Raw genomic sequence first — 21,116 nt, forward strand, 5'->3', positions numbered from 1 at the left:
ACATGAAGTGGTAACACTTTACAATAAGGTTTCATTATCTATCTATCTATCTATCTATCTATCTATCTATCTATCTATCTATCTATCTATCTATCTATCTATCTATCTATCTATCTATCTATCTATCTATCTATCTATCTATCTATCTATCTATCTATCTATCTATCTATCTATCTATCTATCTATCTATCTTATCTATCTGTCTGTCTGTCTGTCTGTCTGTCTGTCTGTCTTACTTTAACCAAAACTGTCATTCATATTGAAAACATTCAAACTTCATGCTTTTAAAACTTCTTCAAACTTTCTGGTTATAACTTATATATTATATGGTAAACATCATGTACACATGTTAAGTACAACACTGCATGATTCAAGCAAATAAGTTAGATAATGGCAGAAAATTTGGCAAAGTTATTCATCAATGACAATGAGCAACCAAATTCGGATACCACATTACAACTTACAGTTCTTGACTTTTTTGCGAAAAAAAGTGTGAAGTGTTTTTCGCCGTTTTGAATTACTTTCGACCTTCGACGATGGATTCAGTGCGGGTGCGAGCACGGGCGTGTGGTGATGCACGAGCGCGAGTGACTGCGCGAGTGACTGATTACCATGGCAACGTGAAAGTCACGTGTAGATACAGTAGATAGGCGATCTTTTCTCTTTGAATTTTAAATCTGTATCTATAAATACACATTGGCTCGCGAAAACCTCAACATGTCGTGAACACTTCCCCTATGAAAAAGTGCGGGGGACAAATTTACATTTTATAAAATGTGGGGGGGACACGTCCCCCGCGTCCCCCGCGTAATCTACGCCCTTGGTGCTGCTGCAACGATATAGGCTAACGCCTCCGCTCAGTGCTGCTGCAGCGCTATGGGCTAACGCCTCTGCTCAGTGCCGCTGCAATGCTATAGGCTAACACTAATGCCTCCACTCAGTGTCGCTGCAACGCTATAGGCTAACACCTCCGCTCAGTGCCGTTGCAACGCTATAGGCTAAAGCTAACACCTCTGCTCCCCACCGCTGCAGCGCTGTAGGCTAATGCCTCCGCTCTGTGCCACACACTCAGCAGACGGCGGCGGGCACGTCTCTGGAGATTATTGGTGCGGATGTTTGAGGAGTTTAGTGATTCAGTTGTGGATGAAATAACAGCCCATCTGCACATCTCTAACACACACACACAAGTCAGAACATCATCAGAAGGAGTTCATGCTTCAGACGCACCTTCCTCCTCTTCTCAAAGTTGATCAGGCCTCCCTAAGACACACAGACACAAGCCGTTATTAAGAACTGAGAGTCATATTAAGAACACTCTCGCACTGTACTCCCTATTTTAATGCACCTTAGACATTGCACATAACACACACAAAAAACAAAACAAAAAAAAGGAAAAGGAAAAGATAGGGACTGATGAGATGTGGGGGAAGGTTATCTTATATTATATTATCTTTTATTATATACCATGATATATTATATTATCTAATTATATCATATTTTATTTTATGCAGGATGGCAATTGTTACATAGGAGGAAGGATGGAAATAAAAATCTACCAACACAATATGGGCAGTATGGTGGTAGTGGGGAGTGGGATGGTGATTGTAATGACAATGGTAATAAATAATAAATGTTTACTTTGTTTACGCATACATACACATACCCACACTCACACCCGCTCACATTCACACTTAGATCAAACACTTAAATCACTCTGGTCACTGCTGGAATTATGGATTTAGATTGCTCACTACTGCACTATGTTGGTTTGTTTGTATGTATGTCTGACTGTTAAATAAAAAAAAAAAACTGAGAGTCATCTAACAATCCTTTGTTTCATTTAAACAGCAGATGAGAGAAATGAGAGGAAGTCAGATGTGGGTGTGTGTGTGAGTGAGTGTGTGTATGTGTGTCTGAGAGTGAGATAGAGTGTGTGTCTGAGAGAGAGAGAGAGAGAGAGAGGGAGAGAGAGCGAGAGAGAGAGAGAGAGAGAGAGAGAGAGACTCACGTCCAGATAGTCTTTCATGGCTGTGTCCATCATCACCAGATCTGTGAGGAACGTTCCCAGATAAGGAATCGTCCCCTGCATTACAGTCTGGAGAACACAACCAGTCGTGAGTTCAGCCGTACAACACACACACACATCTCACTGAGTTTAGACGTATAACACACACACACACATCTCATTTAGATATGAATGTTTATGATGTGTGAATATGTCACCAGATCTCTCTGCGGCTGCTGTCGCTTCTGGGCTCGTTTCGGGTTTATCTCCAGAGTGGCGAATTTAGACGTTCCTTCCTGACAAACACACACAGCAGACAAACGTTCTCTGAGGTTACGAAGATACACACGCACACAACATACACTCTCACTCACACTCACAAACACTGTACACACATAAACACTATATACACACTACCACACACACACAAACCCACACACACACTCACTCACACACTCTCCCACACACTCTCACACAACACACACAGGTGTGGTATACCTTGATCAACAGTTCTCTGCTCAGCGAGTGGTTGTTCTCATCAGAGAATATCTCCGACAGCTCCTGGAAGATGCGGATGTTTTCCCGAGAAACTTCATCCCATGTTTTCTTGAGGCGGTGAACCGGATTACACTGGAGCGCGGAGAGGATCGCTCGAAGAGACGAGAAGTTCTTCAGAATCCGACATTCCTGAGCAGAGAAACTCATCAACAGTGGACCATCAACCAGACATGCGTTAGTCGTGTGACGCGTTAGTCATGCGGCATGTCAGTTGTGTGACGTGTTAGTCGTGTGAAGCGTTAGTCATGTGACGTGTTAGTCATGTGATGCGTGAGTCGTGTGACGTGTTAGTCATCTTACATGTTAGTCATGTGACATGTTAGTCATGTAACACGTTTGTCGTGTGAAGCACTAGTCAAGTGACATGTCAGTCGTGTGATGCGTTAGTTGTGTAACGTGTTAATCGTGTGACGTGTTAGTCATGTGACACATTAGTTGTGTGAAGCGTTAGTCTTGTGACGTGTTAGTCGTGTGATGCATTAGCCATGTGACACGTTAGTCGTTTGATGTTAATCATGTGACGTGTTAGTCTTGCGACGTGTTAGTCGTGACGTGTCAGTCATGTGATGTGTTATTCATGTGATGTGTTAGTCATGCGGCGTGTTAATCATGTGACGTGTTAGTCATGTGATGTTAATCATGTGACGTGTTAGTCATGCGACGAGTTAGTCGTGTGGCATGTTAATGTGACGTGTTAGTCATGTGACGCGTTAGTCGTGACGTGTCAGTCATGCGACGTGTTAGTCATGTGACGTGTTAATCATATGTGCTAATCATATCATGATGTGTCAGTCATGTGATGTGTTAGTCGTGATGTGTCAGTCATGCGATTTGTGAAGTGTCAGTCATGTGACGCGTGTGTCATGTGATCAGACTGACTCTGGCCACTTGTATCCAGTGCTCCAGGATTCGGGCCCTCTGCCCGCTCTTCAGCGTTCGCTCGCTCAGACACGTGGAGATAACGCAGTTGGTGACGCGGTTGAACTGGCTGACCGTGGCTCTGATGGTCGGTGCCAGATGTTCCTTCCCTTTTTTATCTCTCTGAGACCAGATGCTTCCCAAACAGTGATACGGCACCACACGCTTAAACAGCTCCTGGACAACACACACACACACACACACCAGTTCAGTGTAAACACATCTTTCTCTCTCTGAGAATGAGACAGATATCTTCCAGTGAGTGTGTGAGTGTTAGTGTGTGAGTAAGTAAGTAAGTGTGTGTGTGTGTGTGTGTGTGTGTGTGTGAGCGAGTAATTGTGTGTGTGTGTGTGTGTGTGTGAGCGTGAGTATGAGTGTGTGTGTTGCTCACTGCGTCCATCAGGGTGAACTGCTCTGCCACTACAATCGGGTCAAAGCTCAGGAAATCGGGTCGATCTTCATGGAATCCGTTTTCCTCCAGCAGAGAGAAGGCACAGCAGGCCTGATCCAACACTGCAGACACACACACACTTCACTACCAGAAGATGACACTAATGTCAGCAGACAATCAAAAGCTTCATCTGACCCATTGGAAATGAGTTAGATGATTATATGATTAACTAACGACATCACTGGACACACACGTCTATTCTAGATCAGCTCAGGACTGAGTGGAGAATGAAGGAATGAGAGGAGATGAAGGAGTGAGTGGAGATGAAGCAATGAGTAGAATGAGTGGAGATGAAGGAATGAGTTTCCTACTTCTAAATTGACCCTTCGCTAAGCCACGCCCGAAAACCGCCACTGGCCAATCATGTCTTAGCAACCGTAACTATGCGCGGGAGGTCTGGCAAGCTTTCGAACGAGGGAACATGCTGAAGCATTGTGCGTATGGATTGTGCAAATCTGATACCGGTATACTAAAAGTTTGGACGGGGGAGAGGAATTGTTTTCCTTCCAGAAAATCTAAAAGCCAAGGGAGAAATGATTGGCGTGATCTAGCGTCTATGTGCGAGACCCATTCTGGTAAATGTCGACATGCTTAACAAAAACACCTATTCTATTGCTTGGAAATATTGACGGTTCTTTGATCATAATGATACAACGTAAAATAAGATGATTAAAGAGATAAGACAAAGGCTCCCTGACATACTTTAAAATATATTTCAGCAATTTGTTAATCGACGTCCTACTACGTTACCCCTTAACTTAACCCAATCCGATCGCGGCTCTCCCGGTATTAGTGTTTTTCCACAAGATTTATTGATAAGCTGTTTGATTTATAATTATTACGATTATTTTCACATACGCTGCTGTGTATGAACAGCTGTTCCTCAATTTGTGTTTCCCATTTGAACGGTCAGCGTATGAGGCGCTGCTGCTTGCGCTGGGACTATAACGTTAGGCTTTAACTTAAAGTTTTAAGAAATTATTCTCTAATCAGTTGCATATGATGTCGTGAATATATCCCTCGAATGCATACTGTAGTCCCTTTTGTCTTGCTCTCTCAGATATTTCACTTGTTCGCCGAAAATTACTAATTATCTCATTGGGAATGTCTGACACCGGGTGCATCCACACTATAATAGATGGGCCAGCCGTGAAAGCTTGACAGGTGTAGCAACAGTAACTAGGGAGGGCGGGGCTTAGCGAAGGGTCAATTCTAATTATTGGACAAAAAACTTCCACACGTAATAACCTAGAATACTGTCTAACATTTGATGGCTGCTCTGTTAAGTCTTTGTCGTCGGTTAGGAACCTGGGTGTGCTCTTTGATACCAATCTCTCATTTGAAAATCATGTGTCTAAAATCTCTAAAACCGCTTTTTCCATCTAAAAAATATATCTAAATTACACCATATGCTCTTATTGACAAATGCGGAACAATTAGTTAATGCATTCATGACATCAAGACTAGATTATTGTAATGCTCTACAGGGTGGTTGCCCTGCATGCTTAATAAACATACTACAGCTGGTTTAAAACGCAGCAGGTCGAGTTCTTACCAGAACCAGGAACTATGATCATATTAGCCCGGTTCTGCCAACCCTGCATTGGCCCTGCACAATCCTGGATATTAAACATTGTATAAATGTTAAAATATTCCTGATTACTTACAAAGCACTAAATCGTTTAGCTCCCCAGTACTTGAGCAAGCTCTTATCGTATTATAGTCCTTCAAGCCTATTGCGATCTCGAAATTCCGGCCAGTTGATAATACCTAGAATATCAAAATCAACTGCAGGGGGTAGATCCTTTTCCTATTTAGCACCAAAACTCTGGGACAATCTTCCAAACATTGTCTGGGAAGCAGACACACTCTGTCAGTTCAAATCTAGACTAAAAACACATCTCTTTGGCCTAGCATACTAGACATTTGGCAACAAACTATAGACTTCCTTAATTCAAAATTAAGGTCATTGCACACTGAGTAAACAATTTTCGTATGCGTTTTTTCGTATTCGTCAGCCTAAAAATTGGTCACGCACAGAAACCTTGCACACTGACTCCGATGCGTATTTATTAAACCTTACGGGAAAAAACGCAAAAATACAAAATAGATTCGTCAAGCAGTGAGGATGATTTTGTTGTCCTCTCTCTTATTAAAAAGAGAAGAAAGAGAAAATATTACGTAGACAGCGAATCGATTCGATTCACGATTCATAGGTTTTCGATTCGATTCATGAACGATTTGTGCAAATTCAGAACGATTCGATTCGATGCAATTAACATCCAAATTCGATGCGATTCGATTAATTCGATTCGATTCTTAATTTTTTATATGCATTATAGTATTATTTCAATGCTTCACCCAATGGGTCTTTGTCTGGGTTTGAATTAGCCTACACAGCGGCCTTCGGGGGTCAGATAGTGGGGATTTTGTCCATTGTTAATGTTAGTTCATGTTTGTTTTTAATTTTAATGAATATATTATTATAAAAAAAAATTCAATGGCCTACAAATTAGCATTTGCAAGTAGCAAATATTTTGAAAAAGGCTTTTAAAGTATTGCATTAAATGACTACATGCACAAATTAATGGAGACGTTTTCATTAGTTTCATTTTGCGTCCTCTCAGTGCACTCGTTATCATCTTTTCACTGGATTTTGCTCGCGCTCGGTCCCATAGCTCTCATGCTTTCATAACGTTAACTACAGATTTTTGAGCAGTCCATGTTTGAGCTCGATCTCCAGCTGAGCTCTCTGTCGAGAAAGCAATAGTTTTGAGGCAAGCCGCTCAAGCCATTGATAAAGCTGCCATGCCATTGCGTGGGCACTATGAAATAAAACGCTTTTATTCATTTATTACATGGACTCTCCGTACACGCAAGGTGGTCTCTCGCTCGCTTTCCCTCTCTGCCGAGTGCGTGCAGCCGTGTGTGAATGCGCGATACGCGGTTTGGAGCACAACCTCTGTCTCGTATGCACGCTCGCTCTAGATTCCGGGAGATTTTAACTAATTTGCAGTTATACAAGCTGATCACGACATGAGTAGCTCAACAGGTAGAAAGATAAACTCATCTTTCAGGCATTTGAGCGACCGGGGTGTGAAATCAGGGGTGTGTGAGCGTGTGAAACCAATCAAATGCGGATGTCGTATGACGGCCAATGCGTGAGGCAGCTTGTACCAGGAACACTTTAAGGTTGTGTTTATATATTTTAAACCACTGAATCGCGATAAATCGTGATTAATTCGATTCTTAGCCTTTTAAATCGATTATTCACGTAAATAAACGATTCACGATTCAAAATACATGTTTCAGGATCGATGCATATGCATCGCCAGGATTTATAAGCCTTATACTTAGCCTAAATGATTCCAATTTACGCAAGGAATACAGAAGCCCCGATATGGTGTGGGTAGATATAAAGTAGAAAGATATATAAAGAGAGACAATTACCCCTCAAAAAAGTCGGTAAGAAGCTTTCTCTTCCCTACTTTGAGTGGAGGTTTATCTTTCTCCATTTTTTAAAAGTTAAAATTAGCTTCAACGGAGCGGCGCCAATCAAACAGTCCTGTCAGTCAACGATGTCATGCGCACAGCACTCTTTAGATGTGGGGCGGGCCGCGGGCGTTACAAAGCGACATGGCAACTAGCCAACTTAAAAAAAATATTTTGTAAATAATCAATTCACGAAATTTACTGTATCCATTGCATGCATTTAATCAGATTTGTTATTATTATTTTTCACTAAAATAAAAATATATGAGGGACCCCCCTAATTCTATTTTTCACTTCTTATGGGGGGTCCCTAATACCTTATGGGGGGTCCCGGATCCCCCCAGCCCCCCCTCAATTCGAGCACTGATCCTAAGCCTCCCGGAAGTTCCGGGAGTCTCCCGCATGTTGATAGCGTCTCCCTGATGCCCGCAAATTAGTTAAAATCTCCTGGAATCTAGAGCGAGATAGAACATACTGCGCGCATAACATACATTGCGCGTGGCGTGTGCAATGTGCATGGCAGAGAGGGAGAGAGCGATAGAGAGACCTTGCGAGTGCCGCGCGAAAGCTAGCTAGTCCCGCGCAAACTCTCTCCCTTTGCAGACTGATCTCATGAAATGGCTCAAAAATACGTATAGATAACACGCCACTTGAACTGAAAGTGGCGTGTACGTTGACGCAAAAGTCATGATGTCATGTTGCCCTTTGGAACACCGCTGCACAAATCAGTCCAACACAGCGCTGTCAATGTCTGAGAACCAGCTTTAAAAAAGTTATTAGCCAGCATGTAAGGAGCCTATCTAATAAGGTGAGATAAGTTATTATTAGAATACTGGTGGATTTTTGAGGTTACCACGCTGTATAGCTGGTTTATGGACGGTTTATGGACGCGATCTAAATGTTTATTATTAGTAATGTTAGATGTCCCTCTAGTGGACAGAACATGTAACAACAACCACAGGCTATAGTGGCATTGGCGATCCATAAGAATGTGTAATGTCGTAAATATTAATAATAGGATGAATTTGAGCATTTGATATTCGAATATTATTCGAATATGACATAAAATATGGAATGGAATTCGAATAGTATTATAGAGGAAGATTGACAGCCCTACTGCGCATATGTGCAAAGATGTGCGGAACGAGTTGAAGGAATGAGTGGAGATGAAGGACTAGGTGTAAATGAAGGAATGAGTGGAGATTAAGGAATGAGTGGAGATGAAGGACTGATTGGTGATGAAGGAATGAGTGGACATGAAAGAATGAGAAGAGATAAAGGAGTGAGTGGAGATGAAGGACTGAGTAGAGATGAAGGAATGAGTAGAGATGAAGGAATGAGTGGAGATGAAGGACTGAGAGGAGATGAAAGAATGAGTGGAGATGAAGGACTGAGTGGAGATGAAGAACTGAGTAGAGATGAAGGACTGAGTGGAGATGAAGGACTGAAGGACTGAGTGGAGATGAAGGACTAAGTGGAGATGAAGAACTAAGTGGAAATGAAAAACTGGGTGAAAATGAAGGAATGAGTGGAGATGAAGGACTGAGTGGAAATAGAGGAATGAGTGGAGATGAAGGAATGAGAGGAGCTGAAGGACTGAGAGGAGATGAAGGAATGAGCAGAGATGAAGGACTGAGTGGAGATGAAGAACTGAGTAGAGATGAAGGACTGAGTGGAGATGAAGAACTAAGTGGAAATTAAAGACTGGGTGAAAATGAAGGAATGAGTGGAGATGAAGGAATGAGTGAAGATGAAGGAATGAGTGGAGATGAAGGACTGAGTGGAGATGAAGGACTGAGTGGAGATGAGGACTGAGTGGAGATAGAGGAATGAGTGGAGATGAAGGAATGAGAGGAGATGAAGGACTGAGAGGAGATGAAGAACTGAGTAGAGATGAAGGACTGAGTGGAGATGAAGGAATGAGTGGACATGAAAGAATGAGAGGAGATAAAGGAGTAGTGTTGTCACGATACCAAAATTATTGTTTCGATACTGATACCAAGTCAAGTATTGCGATTTCGACACTTTTTCGATACTTTTCCTGAAAAGGAAAGTATTTCTTACAAGGTGTTTCATATGCACCTCCGTTGCATAGGTCTGTGCTCTTTAATGCTGTAATAACCTAATATAAATAAATCACTGACATGCACATGCTCTGGTTATAATCATATAGCCGATAGATCAGGGGTCTCAAACTCAAATTAACTGGGGGCCGCTGGAGATAGAGTCTGGGTCAGGCCGGGCCGCATCAAGTATTCCAAAAAAAAAAATTTGTATTTAAGTATTCCAAAAATGGAGCACAACTGATCCAATCTTCTCAATCTTTATTATTAACGTTTCTTTTGAACTGTTCCTGAACTGTTTGAACATGATTGGTTCTTCATGAGCTGTCCTTCTGACAGTTGAAGTTCATTTTACAAACTTTCTGTCTTTTTCTTATACACAACATCTTCGTGATGATAGTCAAATTTGCTTTTTATTTTCTTTATACAACACAATTTTTTTTTTCCGAAAGGCACATTTCCTTTTATTATACTTAGAAAAACAATTACTGCTTTTGAAATACAAATAATTATTTCTACACATGTATAGTGTCTCTTTTTTACTAAAATTACTGACTTTGCACATATCAAAGCAAACCTTCTTATCAACCTGTTGGACCAAGTACATTACATGAACTAGTTCAAAGTTCAGTTCACAAATTTTAAAATGAACTAGTTAGTTCTTTTTTTCCATATGTTGCTGCGAGCTTCTTTTTTATTATTATGGTATTATTATTGCCACAGCCCATATACAACCACATATAACAATAATTTTGTCGACGGGCAAAGTTTGCACAGACATGTAAGATTTTCCCATCCTCACCGACCTCATAAAAGCCTTTTAAATGATCTTACGACGCCTCCTCGCTCCTCGGTTCACAGACACTACTAGAATGAACGAGTTCACTGTAACGTTCATCAGGCAGTAATACAGTAGGCTACGTTCAGTTCACGTTCGCCCAAAATATGAAAGAGATCATGAACTACATCTTTCATTGAACGCGTTCAGACATAACGCATATTACAAGCTCAAAATGATTATTCTCACATTGTTTTAGAGCAGGGGTATCCAACACGTCGCTCGCGAGCTATCATTAGCTGTGGCCTGATTTGGTGGTGGTAGCTCGGCTTGTTCACATATCGCGCTCACATATTTTGCACGCTCAAGTACGTTTCAGATGTAGGCGCGCATCAAGCGCCCAGCGCGCTCATAATTGAAGCGGCGCGCTCATTTTTTCCAGGCGCAGTATATTTGTACTTCGTGGTTGTCTATGACAACTGACAACAAACCCACCGTAAGCTGTCACGAGACTATATATGGTAGCCCATAAGGGATAAAAAAATTAATAATAAAAAAACGCGGCAAACGCAACGGCGGGCCGCACTAACATTAAACTTTAATATCAAGTAGGGGGCCACAAAATATCACGAAAATATCACAAAATATACCGCGAGTTTGAGACCTCTGCGATAGATCATTTTGCTGATGTTTTGTATCCTTTATTTTAGCACCTTGCAAATTATTTATGCTATCTATGAAAGTTGGGGGAAAGTTGTACACCTAATACAAAAATAAATGAAACATCTCTAGTTAACTAGCAGATAACCACCTTAGGACCCAAGCAATCCGACTGGTTCAAAGCTAGTTTAATGGGTAATCGCTTTAGTGCCTGGTTACAAATTAGAGAAAATCACTTTATTATAAGACGTTTGAAGTACATTATAACGAGTCATTAATGACTCATCTCTTCACCACACCGGCCCTCGCGGCCTCGAAACACCACCGGCCCACCGGGAAAAGATCCAACTCTACTGATTGCCACTCCGCTAATGACAGGCGGCCACTGTATCACGTGTGCTCGCGCATGCAGCCGTCTCGCGGTAGTGTTTCTCTTATGACAGCTGCAGCTTCTTTGCTGCGTGCGTAAGGAGAAACAGACGTTCATAGGGAGAGACTGGAAGCGTGCGTGGCACACACCAACATGAAATACGTCTCTTACAAATCTGGGTTGCGGTCATTCATAAAAGTATCGATACTAATAAATTTAGGTATCGTGAGGTTTTTAATTTCTGAGTATTGCAATACTTTTAAAGTATCGGTGCACCGTGCAACACTCTAAAGGAGTGAGTGGAGATGAAAGACTGAGTAGAGATGAAGGAATGAGTGGAGATGAAGGAATGAGAGGAGCTGAAGGACTGAGAGGAGATGAAGGAATGAGTGGAGATGAAGGACTGAGTGGAGATGAAGGACCGAGTGGAGATGAAGTACTAAGTGGAAATGAAAGACTGGGTGAAAATGAAGGAATGAGTGGAGATGAAAGAATGGAGATGAAGGAAGATGAAAGAATGAGTGGAGATGAAGGAAGAATGAGTGGAGATGAAGGAATGAGTGGAGATGAAGGACTGAGTAGAGATGAAGGACTGAGTGGAGATGAAGAACTGAGTGGAAATGAAGAACTGAGTGGAAATGAAAGACTGGGTGGAGATGAAGGAATGAGTGGAAATGAAGGACTGAGTGGAGATGAAGGACTGAGTGCAGATGAAGGACTGAGTGGAGATGAAGGTATGAGTGGAGATGAAGGAATGAGAGGAGCTGGAGGACTGAGAGGAGATGAAGCAATGAGCGGAGATGAAGGACTGTGCAGATGAAGGACTGAGTGGAGATGAAAGACTGAGTGGAGATGAAGTACTGATTGGTGATGGAGGAATGAGTGGACATGAAGGAATGAAAGGAGATGAAGGACTGAGTGGAGATGAAGGAATGAGAGGAGATGAAGGAATGATTGGGGACGAACCCTCCTGGTGTGATTCCTGCGTGAGTCTGCGGTGGAACTGGCTCAAGAGATTACAGGCCCGGCGCTCCAGGTCGGATCCTGGGAAGTTGAGCTGCAAGTAGTGGATCAGGCGCCTCAGACAGGAGTAATCCGGGGGCTTCCAGAAGTCCTCAGAGTACTGATCCAACCAGGCGCCCAGGATGGAGGAGATGGTGCTGCACACACACACACACACAAATGTAATGTTCAACCGGAAAGGCTTTAAAGCATAATTAATTAACTTTTGTGAATTGCAGTGTCCCGTGAGTGTAACTCTACCTCTTCAGAACATGTGATATGAATGCATGTATCGATACTAGAGGTTGGAATATTGATACAGTATTTGTGGGGGGGTGCTAAATTTTTTTGTGATTTTAAAATGCAAATGACACATTTCTGAGCGTGAAAATCAGCATACATATCTTAAGTCTTTGCCTGCCAACCAGGAAGTTTGTATCTTACACATGCACTGTATCATAAGAAGTCAGGGCAGAGCACCCAGCTAACGACAAGCCTAGCTAGTGGTACAGGGATATTCCACCATTTGGGGGAATGCACGCATAAGTTCCGCATTTGACGCAAGGATGCTCAACAGTTTCCGGTTGGGAAGTTTAAAGCAGAGGAAAATGGGATTATTGCAGAGTCTTCAAAATTTACTGTCCTCCCGTCTTTGAAACGAAACTTTCATACGTTAAGATGTAATTTTATATATAGTTATGTTTATTTAATATAATTTTAAAATGAAGCATAAACACAACAAGGGGTGTCTGTTTTATCTGTTTTTGTGACTAACGTTTCTTTAGTTGAGCCATGGAGTATAAAATTCAATATTTATTCTCAGTATTGGATTGTACTCTACGATCGGCGGAAGTTATCGAGCATCCATAAACTTTCACCGGAATTACCGCCGTGCATAGAGCCCATTAAAGGATTAGTTCACTTTTGAAAAAACTTTTGCTGATAATTTACTCACCCCCATGTCATCCAAGATGTCCATGTCTTTCTTTCCTCAGTCGAAAAGAAATTTAGGTTTTTGATGAAAACATTCCAGGATTTTTCTCCATATAATGGACTTCAATGGGAACCGGATGGTTCAAGGTCCAAAAGACGGTTAATAACAGTTTCAGATGCAGCTTCAAATGTCTTTAAACGATATCAGACGATGAATAAGGGTCTTATCATGAGAAACGATCGGTTATTTCAAAGCTTATTCCAAAAATGTAACTTTTCTAAGGACAAATGCTAGCCTAGCTCTATTCTGTGAGGCGCGTTTGTAACGTCACGTAATACGTAATTACGTTCAAAAGGTCACGGGCGACGTAGCCGGAAGTACAGAATCAAAATCGTCCGACATCGTTGTTTTACCTTTTAATTCCTTTTTTGTAAACGGCGTTTGAGTTAGTTTTCACGTTCAACCTATGCGTTCAACTTGTAAACACTCTGACTCTGTACTTCTGGCTACGTCGCCCGTGACCTTTTGAACGTAATTACGTACTACGTGACGTTGCAAACACGCCTCACAGAATGGAGAAAGGCTAGCATTTGTCCTTAGAAAAGTTACATTTTTGGAATAAGCATTGAAATAACCGATCGTTTCGCATGATAAGACCCTTATTCATCGTCTGGTGTCGTTTAAAGACATTTGAAGCTGCATCTGAAACTGTTATTAACACTATCTTTTGGACCTGAACCATCCGCTTCCCATTGAAGTCCATTATATGGAGAAAAATCCTGGAATGTTTTCATCAAAAACCTAAATTTCTTTTCGACTGAGGAAAGAAAGACATGGACATCTTGGATGACATGGGGGTGAGTAAATTATCAGCAAAAGTTTTTTCAAAAGTGAACTAATCCTTTAAGCTCATTTTCCACCTCCCCTCAAGTAAAACAATTGTTCTTATACCATTTAGGAAACCATTCAGCCGATCTCCAGGTCTGGTGGTTACCACTTTTACCATAGCTTAACGTAATTCATAGTATGACGACAACACTAGGGATGGAACTGTACACAGATTTCGATTTCGGTACAATGGAGTGAAAAGCAAAACAGAAATATAGAATGCATTTTTATAAATGTCTTAAGCCTTGTATGTTTTAAATACCTTTTATGGTAACACATTATAATAATTACACGCTAATAATAATTAGTTAAGTATGAGTAAACCATTAATTCATCATCCATAAAGCATTAATAGACATTAATAAGCAGTTTATAAATAGAGCTATAAATGCTTTCTTCTTGATTTAAAAGCATATCTATAATTTTTTTAATAATTGTATTTTCATCCTTTATTAATGATCAATTTATCATTTCTAAATGAAGAATTGCATTTTTTATGAACCAGTTATTTGAGAGTTGTTGGTGGTTCGTAAGATTACTTAGAGCGTGTAAGTAAATGATTAATAAACTATTTAAATGTACATTCATACATCTTATTACTCAGAAATATGATGGTTACTTAGTGTATTAAATGCTTTATTAACATGTATTAATGCTGTAATTCAGGGTTAATTTGGGTAGTTATAAAGCATTTAGTAGTGGTCAGTTAAAGGTTCTCTGAGCGATCCTGGGTGTTGACCTTCAGAATATTTTCAAACAAATTTAACTATTGGTAATATCTATAGGCCTCCCTCTGCTCCATCTGACTCGATGATGTGTATTCTGTCAACGATTAACTCTCTTGAGAAGCACAATGAATTGATTATTCTGGGGGACTTTAACAGGAACTGGTTGGATCGTTCCTCTGTTAATGATAAAAATTTACTTGGCAGTTTAAATCTCTGTCAGTTAATTAACGTACCTACTAGAGTTGACCAGCGCTCTTCATCTCTGTTGGACTGGATACTCGTTACTAACCCTGAAAGGATAATTACTTCTGTTGTATTGTCTGACTGTTTAAGTGACCATTCGATTATTTACTGTGTCTGGAAAATTAAAATTCCAAGTGCTCCACCTAAATACATAACGCTGAGGCAGTGTAAAAATTTGAATATTGACAATTTTATTCAAGATCTAGTAGACATAAACTGGAATAGGTTTCAATTAATTCCTTTTTCTGAGGATGCAACACATTTTTTTCATTCTGAAGTTACGAACATAATAAATAAACACGCCCCTTTGAAAACTGTTAGAGTTAAAGGCAGACATTTACCTTGGATTAGTTCTAATCTTGTTAAACTCTTTAAGCAAAGAGATAAAGCATGGGCTAATTACCGGATATCTAGAGATCCTATCGATTGGGAAAAATATAGACATCTGAGGAACCTATCTAAATTGGAAACAAGGAATGCAAAAGCTAATTATTTCAAAGATCGCCTTTCTCAAAACTTTCATAACCCTAAACAGTTTTGGAATCAGCTGAGTAATCTGTTAAATAAAACCAAAAAAAGCTTGATTAAAAATATTAAATTTAATAGTGAAATTATTTCTGATCCTTTACTTATTTCTCAAGCTTTTAATCAACATTTTTCCTCTATATGTGATTCTCAGTGGTCTGACTCCTATACTGCTGCACCATTAAACTCAATTTCTGTTAATAGATCATTTTATTTTAAGAGGATTACGCCTGTCGAAGTCTACTATGTTATTTGTGATCTAAAAACAAATAGTAGTGCTGGTCCTGATGATTTAGAAGCTAAATTTGTTAAATATGCCACACATGTTCTAATGTATCCTCTAGCAGACTTATTTAATTTGTCATTAACTACTTGTTCTATTCCGTCTATATGGAAATGTGCAAAAGTTACTCCACTGTTCAAAGGTGGAGATTCATCTGATGTCAATAATTATCGGCCAATTTCTATTATTTGTGCTATTGCCAAAATTTTTGAAAAGTTAATATTTAATCAACTATCATCATTTATTAATTCATCTCACATTTTATCTCCATTTCAGTCAGGCTTTAGACCTAATTTTTCCACTACAACCGCTCTGTTAAAATTTACTAATGATGTGTTCTCGTCCATTGACAAAGGCCAAGCAATAGGTGCCATATTCATAGATTTTTCCAAGGCCTTTGATATGGTTAATCATTATCTTCTTCTTGATAAGTTGTATTCCATTGGTTTAACTAGAGAGGCTCTTCTCTGGTTTAATGCTTATCTTCATAACAGACGTCAATGTGTTGTTTTTCAAGGTTTTCAGTCAGATTATGTTATTGTTGAAAAAGGTGTTCCACAAGGTTCCTCTCTTGGACCACTACTTTTTTCTATTTTTATTAATGATTTACCTCAGATTAGTTTGAACTGCTCGGTGCACCTTTATGCTGATGACACGGTAATTTATACCTCTAACTCTGACCTATCACAAATTCAGAACTCTTTACATCTTGACTTTAATTTGGTTCAAGAATGGTGCCATAACAATATGCTTACACTAAATAAGAGGAAATCCTGCTGTATGATGTTTGGGTCGCGTCGCAGTCATTCGAACAATTCTGATTTGAATATTATCTGTGATGATGGCTTATCTCTAGAGAAAGTTAGTGCATTTAAATATCTCGGCCTCTGGATTGACACAGAACTCTCTTTCAAGCCCCATATAGATCTTATCATTGCCTGCGTTTACTTTATTGCTCAATTAATTGCTTTACATTTCAAGAAAGGAAAAGAATTGTTTCTCAGCTAATATTTCCTCTTATTGATTATGCTGATATTGTTTACTGACCCTCCCTCCTCCGCATCTTATCTCCTCCCCCTCCCTTCCGTCCTTCCTGAAATAATTGTGAACGTGCATTTCTAGCTAATTATATCCTTGTGCGGGTTTGGCGAACATAAGCGTCAATTAAGAAGAAAAAAAACAATTTAACGTTACCCACCTGTCCAGCAAAAACAGAGCAACCTGAATGTCGGACTGGAAGCCCTTCTGCCGCCGGAGTTCTCGCCATCGTTAAAAAGCTTTGCTACCGATGTAAATTCGGAACTTCGCACGTTCTGTATCCGACTCCTTCTTCTTTTTAATTTGTTCTTCAGAACGACGTCTCTTTGGTCGTGTTTCGGCCATTTTTCAAACTTCCCTCTTATGCTTCTCTCTCCTTCACACACACACCCCCTTCAAGTGCACGCGCACTAACCCCCCAGATCCACCCTCAAATACTTCTTGCCAGTGATTGGCTGGAACACTGTTTGTTAGGTTTCGTGGTCCGGGTGAGACATGATTGTTTTTGTTGCCGTTTTTGGAGCCTGTGGTGTCTACAAAGGCCGCGGTTTTTTTTTTTTTTTTTTTTTTCGTTTTTAGGGGACAGGCAGCTAGCCGATAGTGAGGAGACGTTTGATGTATGTGACAAAAAATGTTTTGGCCCCACATCGCTTAGAGAACCTTTAACTATGTTCGTGAGCTCATCTAAAGTGAGGACTATTCATGCTTTGTAAAGCATTTTTAAAGGCTGTTAAATATTTATATGTTCTGTATCACTGCGTTGTGTTTGTTACATTTTACTGTTTAGAAGATTGACGAGTCTTTAAATCGCCTTTATAAATGCTTTACAAAGCATAAATAGTCCTCACTTTAGATTAGCTCACAAAAAGTTAACTGACCACTACCAAATGCTTTATAAGTACCTGTATTTACTACATTTACTTACACTTTCTAAATGATCTTATGAATGACTGACAACTCTTAAACAACTGGTTTCTAAATAATGCTACACTTCATTAAGATTTATTAATTTTATTAATATTATTATTATTATTAATATTATTAATTGATCATTAACAAAGTATGAAAATACAATTATTAAACGCATTATAGATATGCTTATAAATCAAGAAAAAGCATTTATAGCTATATTTATAAACTGCGTATTAAAGAGCACCTATCATGGATTTTTGAAAATGACTGTTCATGTTGTGTGGAATATAGCTCTAAGGGAATAAAAAAATTCTGCAAAGATTTATATCTGAAAGTGCACCGTATATAAAGTTATTGTCTTTCAAAAATGAGAGTCGACTCTGAGTCTATGAAATGAATTGTTTTTGAAACGAGTCATTAGGTATTGTTGGAGTTTACCCCCACAATGTTCAGTTATTAGACTTCTGTGCTAGTTACAGTTTGTCCATAACGAACACCATGTTCAAGCATAAGGGTGTCCACCAGTGCACGTGGCACCAGATTCCCTAGGTCGTAGGTCGATGATCGACTTTGTGGTCGTTTCATCTGACCTGCGGCCGTATGTTATATTGTGTTGTGTGTGTTGTGTACACTCCACGCAGCTTCTAAGCGGGGTAAAGTTAATTTTGTTTTTGATATTCACCAGACATTCATTGAAAAATGGCAATTACCTCCTAAACGACTTAGCCAAATATGACTTCGCTCTATATAATAAGCACTGCCCCCCAAAAGCCACCGTAATGTGAGTTTCGCCGGGAAAGCTCGCTCTTGACGGAGACGCGAGTAAGGGGCCGTGTGGAAAGTGCACTTTTTCTGACACGTTTGTTCAAACACTATATACAATTTTCAACACTTGACAAGCTATAATCCTGGTTATGGGAGTTCCGTTGCACCCCAAGCTTTACACCACTCCATCCCATGCTTAACTCCACTCCATCCCACGCTTTACACCACTCCATCCCATGCTTAACTCCACTCCATCCCATGCTTTACACCACTGCATCCAAAGCTTTACACCACTGCATAGGCTTGGGCGGTATTACGGTAATATCGTATACCGCAGGATCTAAAAATAGCAACGGTATCAGTTTCAATATCGTCATACCGTCAGAAAAAAAAAACAATGCACTTAAATAGGAGACAAGGAATCCTTGTCTCCTATATAAATGCAATGTTTTAAATACAATTTATTTAATGGCTAAAATGCTTAAATATGGTTCTCATGACGTGACAGTGTGGTGACGAGAGAGTGGGGGAGAGAGGGCAAAGATTGAAAGTTGCGCACCGAGTGACTTGGTCTCGAAGAAGAACACGACTTCTGCAGTTTGGCAGGGATGGGCATTTCAAGCAAAAATAATATTTAAATATTGCCTGGTATTATTCGATTATTATTTGAAAATTGTGCCCCACCACCACATGCACGCACACATATATAGTCTATCGGGCCGGACCGTGTAACGCTTAAATATAAGCTAGGTTTGAAAAAAAACGTATTCCTTTCATATTTTTTTAATAATATGATGTTTTTCTATGTATGTTGATTTTATGAAAAGAGAACTTCATGAGATGAATAAGATAAGATCATAAAATGCGCAATATCGGAAAACATTTGGAATGGGTCAGTCAGACATGATTATGACCACTTATTACGTTTTGTTTTGTAGAAATCCTTTCTTTAAAACGAATTTCGTTTTGAATAAATTGCATCTTCATTTTAATTTTTTTTTTCATCAACGAATTGCCTGGATTAATTAATGAAAAGCAAATATAGTGATCAGGACACGCGCCGGCGCGTGACTGGAGCGCGACTCATACATGAACTGAACCTCGCATATAAGAAACAAGATCTGAGAAGTGTACATATAGCCTATAGTAAGCTTGAAATGTTTACTTTTAAACAAAACAAACAATCTAAAATAAATTGGCTGCTCTCTGCTTATGTTTAGGCTAATTCATATGAAGTGTGCATTACTCTTTATTCGCGTTCACTACCGCGAAGATGCTAGTTTGCATCGTCAATGCAATCTTTATCTTTGCAGCAACTGACATAGAAAACACGTTGGGTTAGTCAGACATGATTATGACCACTTATTACGTTTTGTTTTGTACAAAGCCTTTCTTTAAAACGAATTTCATTTTGAATAAATTGCATCTATTTATTTTTTTCATCAACGAATTGCCTGGATTAATAAATAAAAAGCAAAGATAGTAATCAGGACACACGCCGACGCGTGACTGGAGCGCGATTCATACATGAACTGAAACTCGGCATATAAGATACATGTCTTAATGATCTGAGAAGTGTATATATATATAGTAAGCTTGAAATGTCTATACTTTTAAACAAAACAATTACAAACTAAAAGAAATGGGCTGCTCTCTGCTATAGGCTTATTCATATGAAGTGTGCATTAGGCTACTCTTTATTCGTGTTCACTATACCGTGAAGATGCCAGTTTGCATCGTCAATGCAATCTTTATCTTTGCAGCAACTGACATAGAAAACACTAGTTTATTAATAAATAAATTTATCTTGGCTCCACTCGGCTCGCGTCGCCGAGTGGACAGAGCTCGTGGCGCGTGATCTTCAGAAATGCGCTCCCCTCTCTAGAGGAAATATCACCCCTCTGTTCATTCTCTGGTGTGAGGCAATGTGCATCTCCTGTTTTCTAATAGTTGATTGACAGCTTTTAGATGCACTATTGGAACCGACACTCTTTGGTTGAACGTGTCATCATGTGTGATGCCATCTGAGCCTTATCTCGTAATTTTTAATTAGTCAAAATGGTAAAATAGGGAGGAGGTAAAATAGGGAGGAGGTTTGACAGTGAAAATTTGGATACCGCCCATGCCTACCACTGCATCCCACGCTTTACTCCACTGCACTCCACGCTTAACTCCACTGAATCTCACGCTTTACACCACTGCATCCCGCACTTTACACAACTGCATCCCGCACTTTACGCCACTGCATCCCACACTTTACACCACTGCATCCCATGCTTAACTCCACTGGATCCCACACTTTACACCAGTGCATCCCACGCTTTACACCACTGCATCCAAAGCTTTACACCACTGCATCCCACGCTTTACTCCACTGCACTCCACGCTTAACTCCACTGAATCTCACGCTTTACACCACTGCATCCGGCACTTTACACAACTGCATCCCGCACTTTACACCACTGCATCCCACACTTTACACCACTGCATCCCACGCTTAACT

General features: G+C 40.0%; 1 protein-coding gene across 3 annotated transcripts in view; it reads right to left on the reverse strand.

Annotated features, from left to right (window-relative positions):
* Positions 1–21,116, reverse strand: part of ralgdsb (ral guanine nucleotide dissociation stimulator b) — an 84,851-nt gene that overhangs the window by 24,608 nt on the left and 39,127 nt on the right. For all 3 annotated transcript variants that reach the window (XM_039650218.2, XM_039650217.2, XM_039650216.2), the window contains exons 4-10: positions 12,262–12,455; positions 3,873–3,994; positions 3,443–3,658; positions 2,504–2,692; positions 2,224–2,301; positions 2,009–2,095; positions 1,228–1,260 (exon numbers count right to left, since the gene is read on the reverse strand). In XM_039650218.2, coding sequence (XP_039506152.1) covers positions 1,228–1,260; positions 2,009–2,095; positions 2,224–2,301; positions 2,504–2,692; positions 3,443–3,658; positions 3,873–3,994; positions 12,262–12,455 — 919 coding nt within the window. The remainder of the gene's footprint in view (positions 1–1,227; positions 1,261–2,008; positions 2,096–2,223; positions 2,302–2,503; positions 2,693–3,442; positions 3,659–3,872; positions 3,995–12,261; positions 12,456–21,116) is intronic.

The sequence above is a fragment of the Pimephales promelas genome, chromosome 19 (genome assembly GCF_988280905.1).
Source record: "Pimephales promelas chromosome 19, fPimPro1.hap1.1, whole genome shotgun sequence".
Lineage (NCBI taxonomy): Eukaryota > Metazoa > Chordata > Actinopteri > Cypriniformes > Leuciscidae > Pimephales > Pimephales promelas.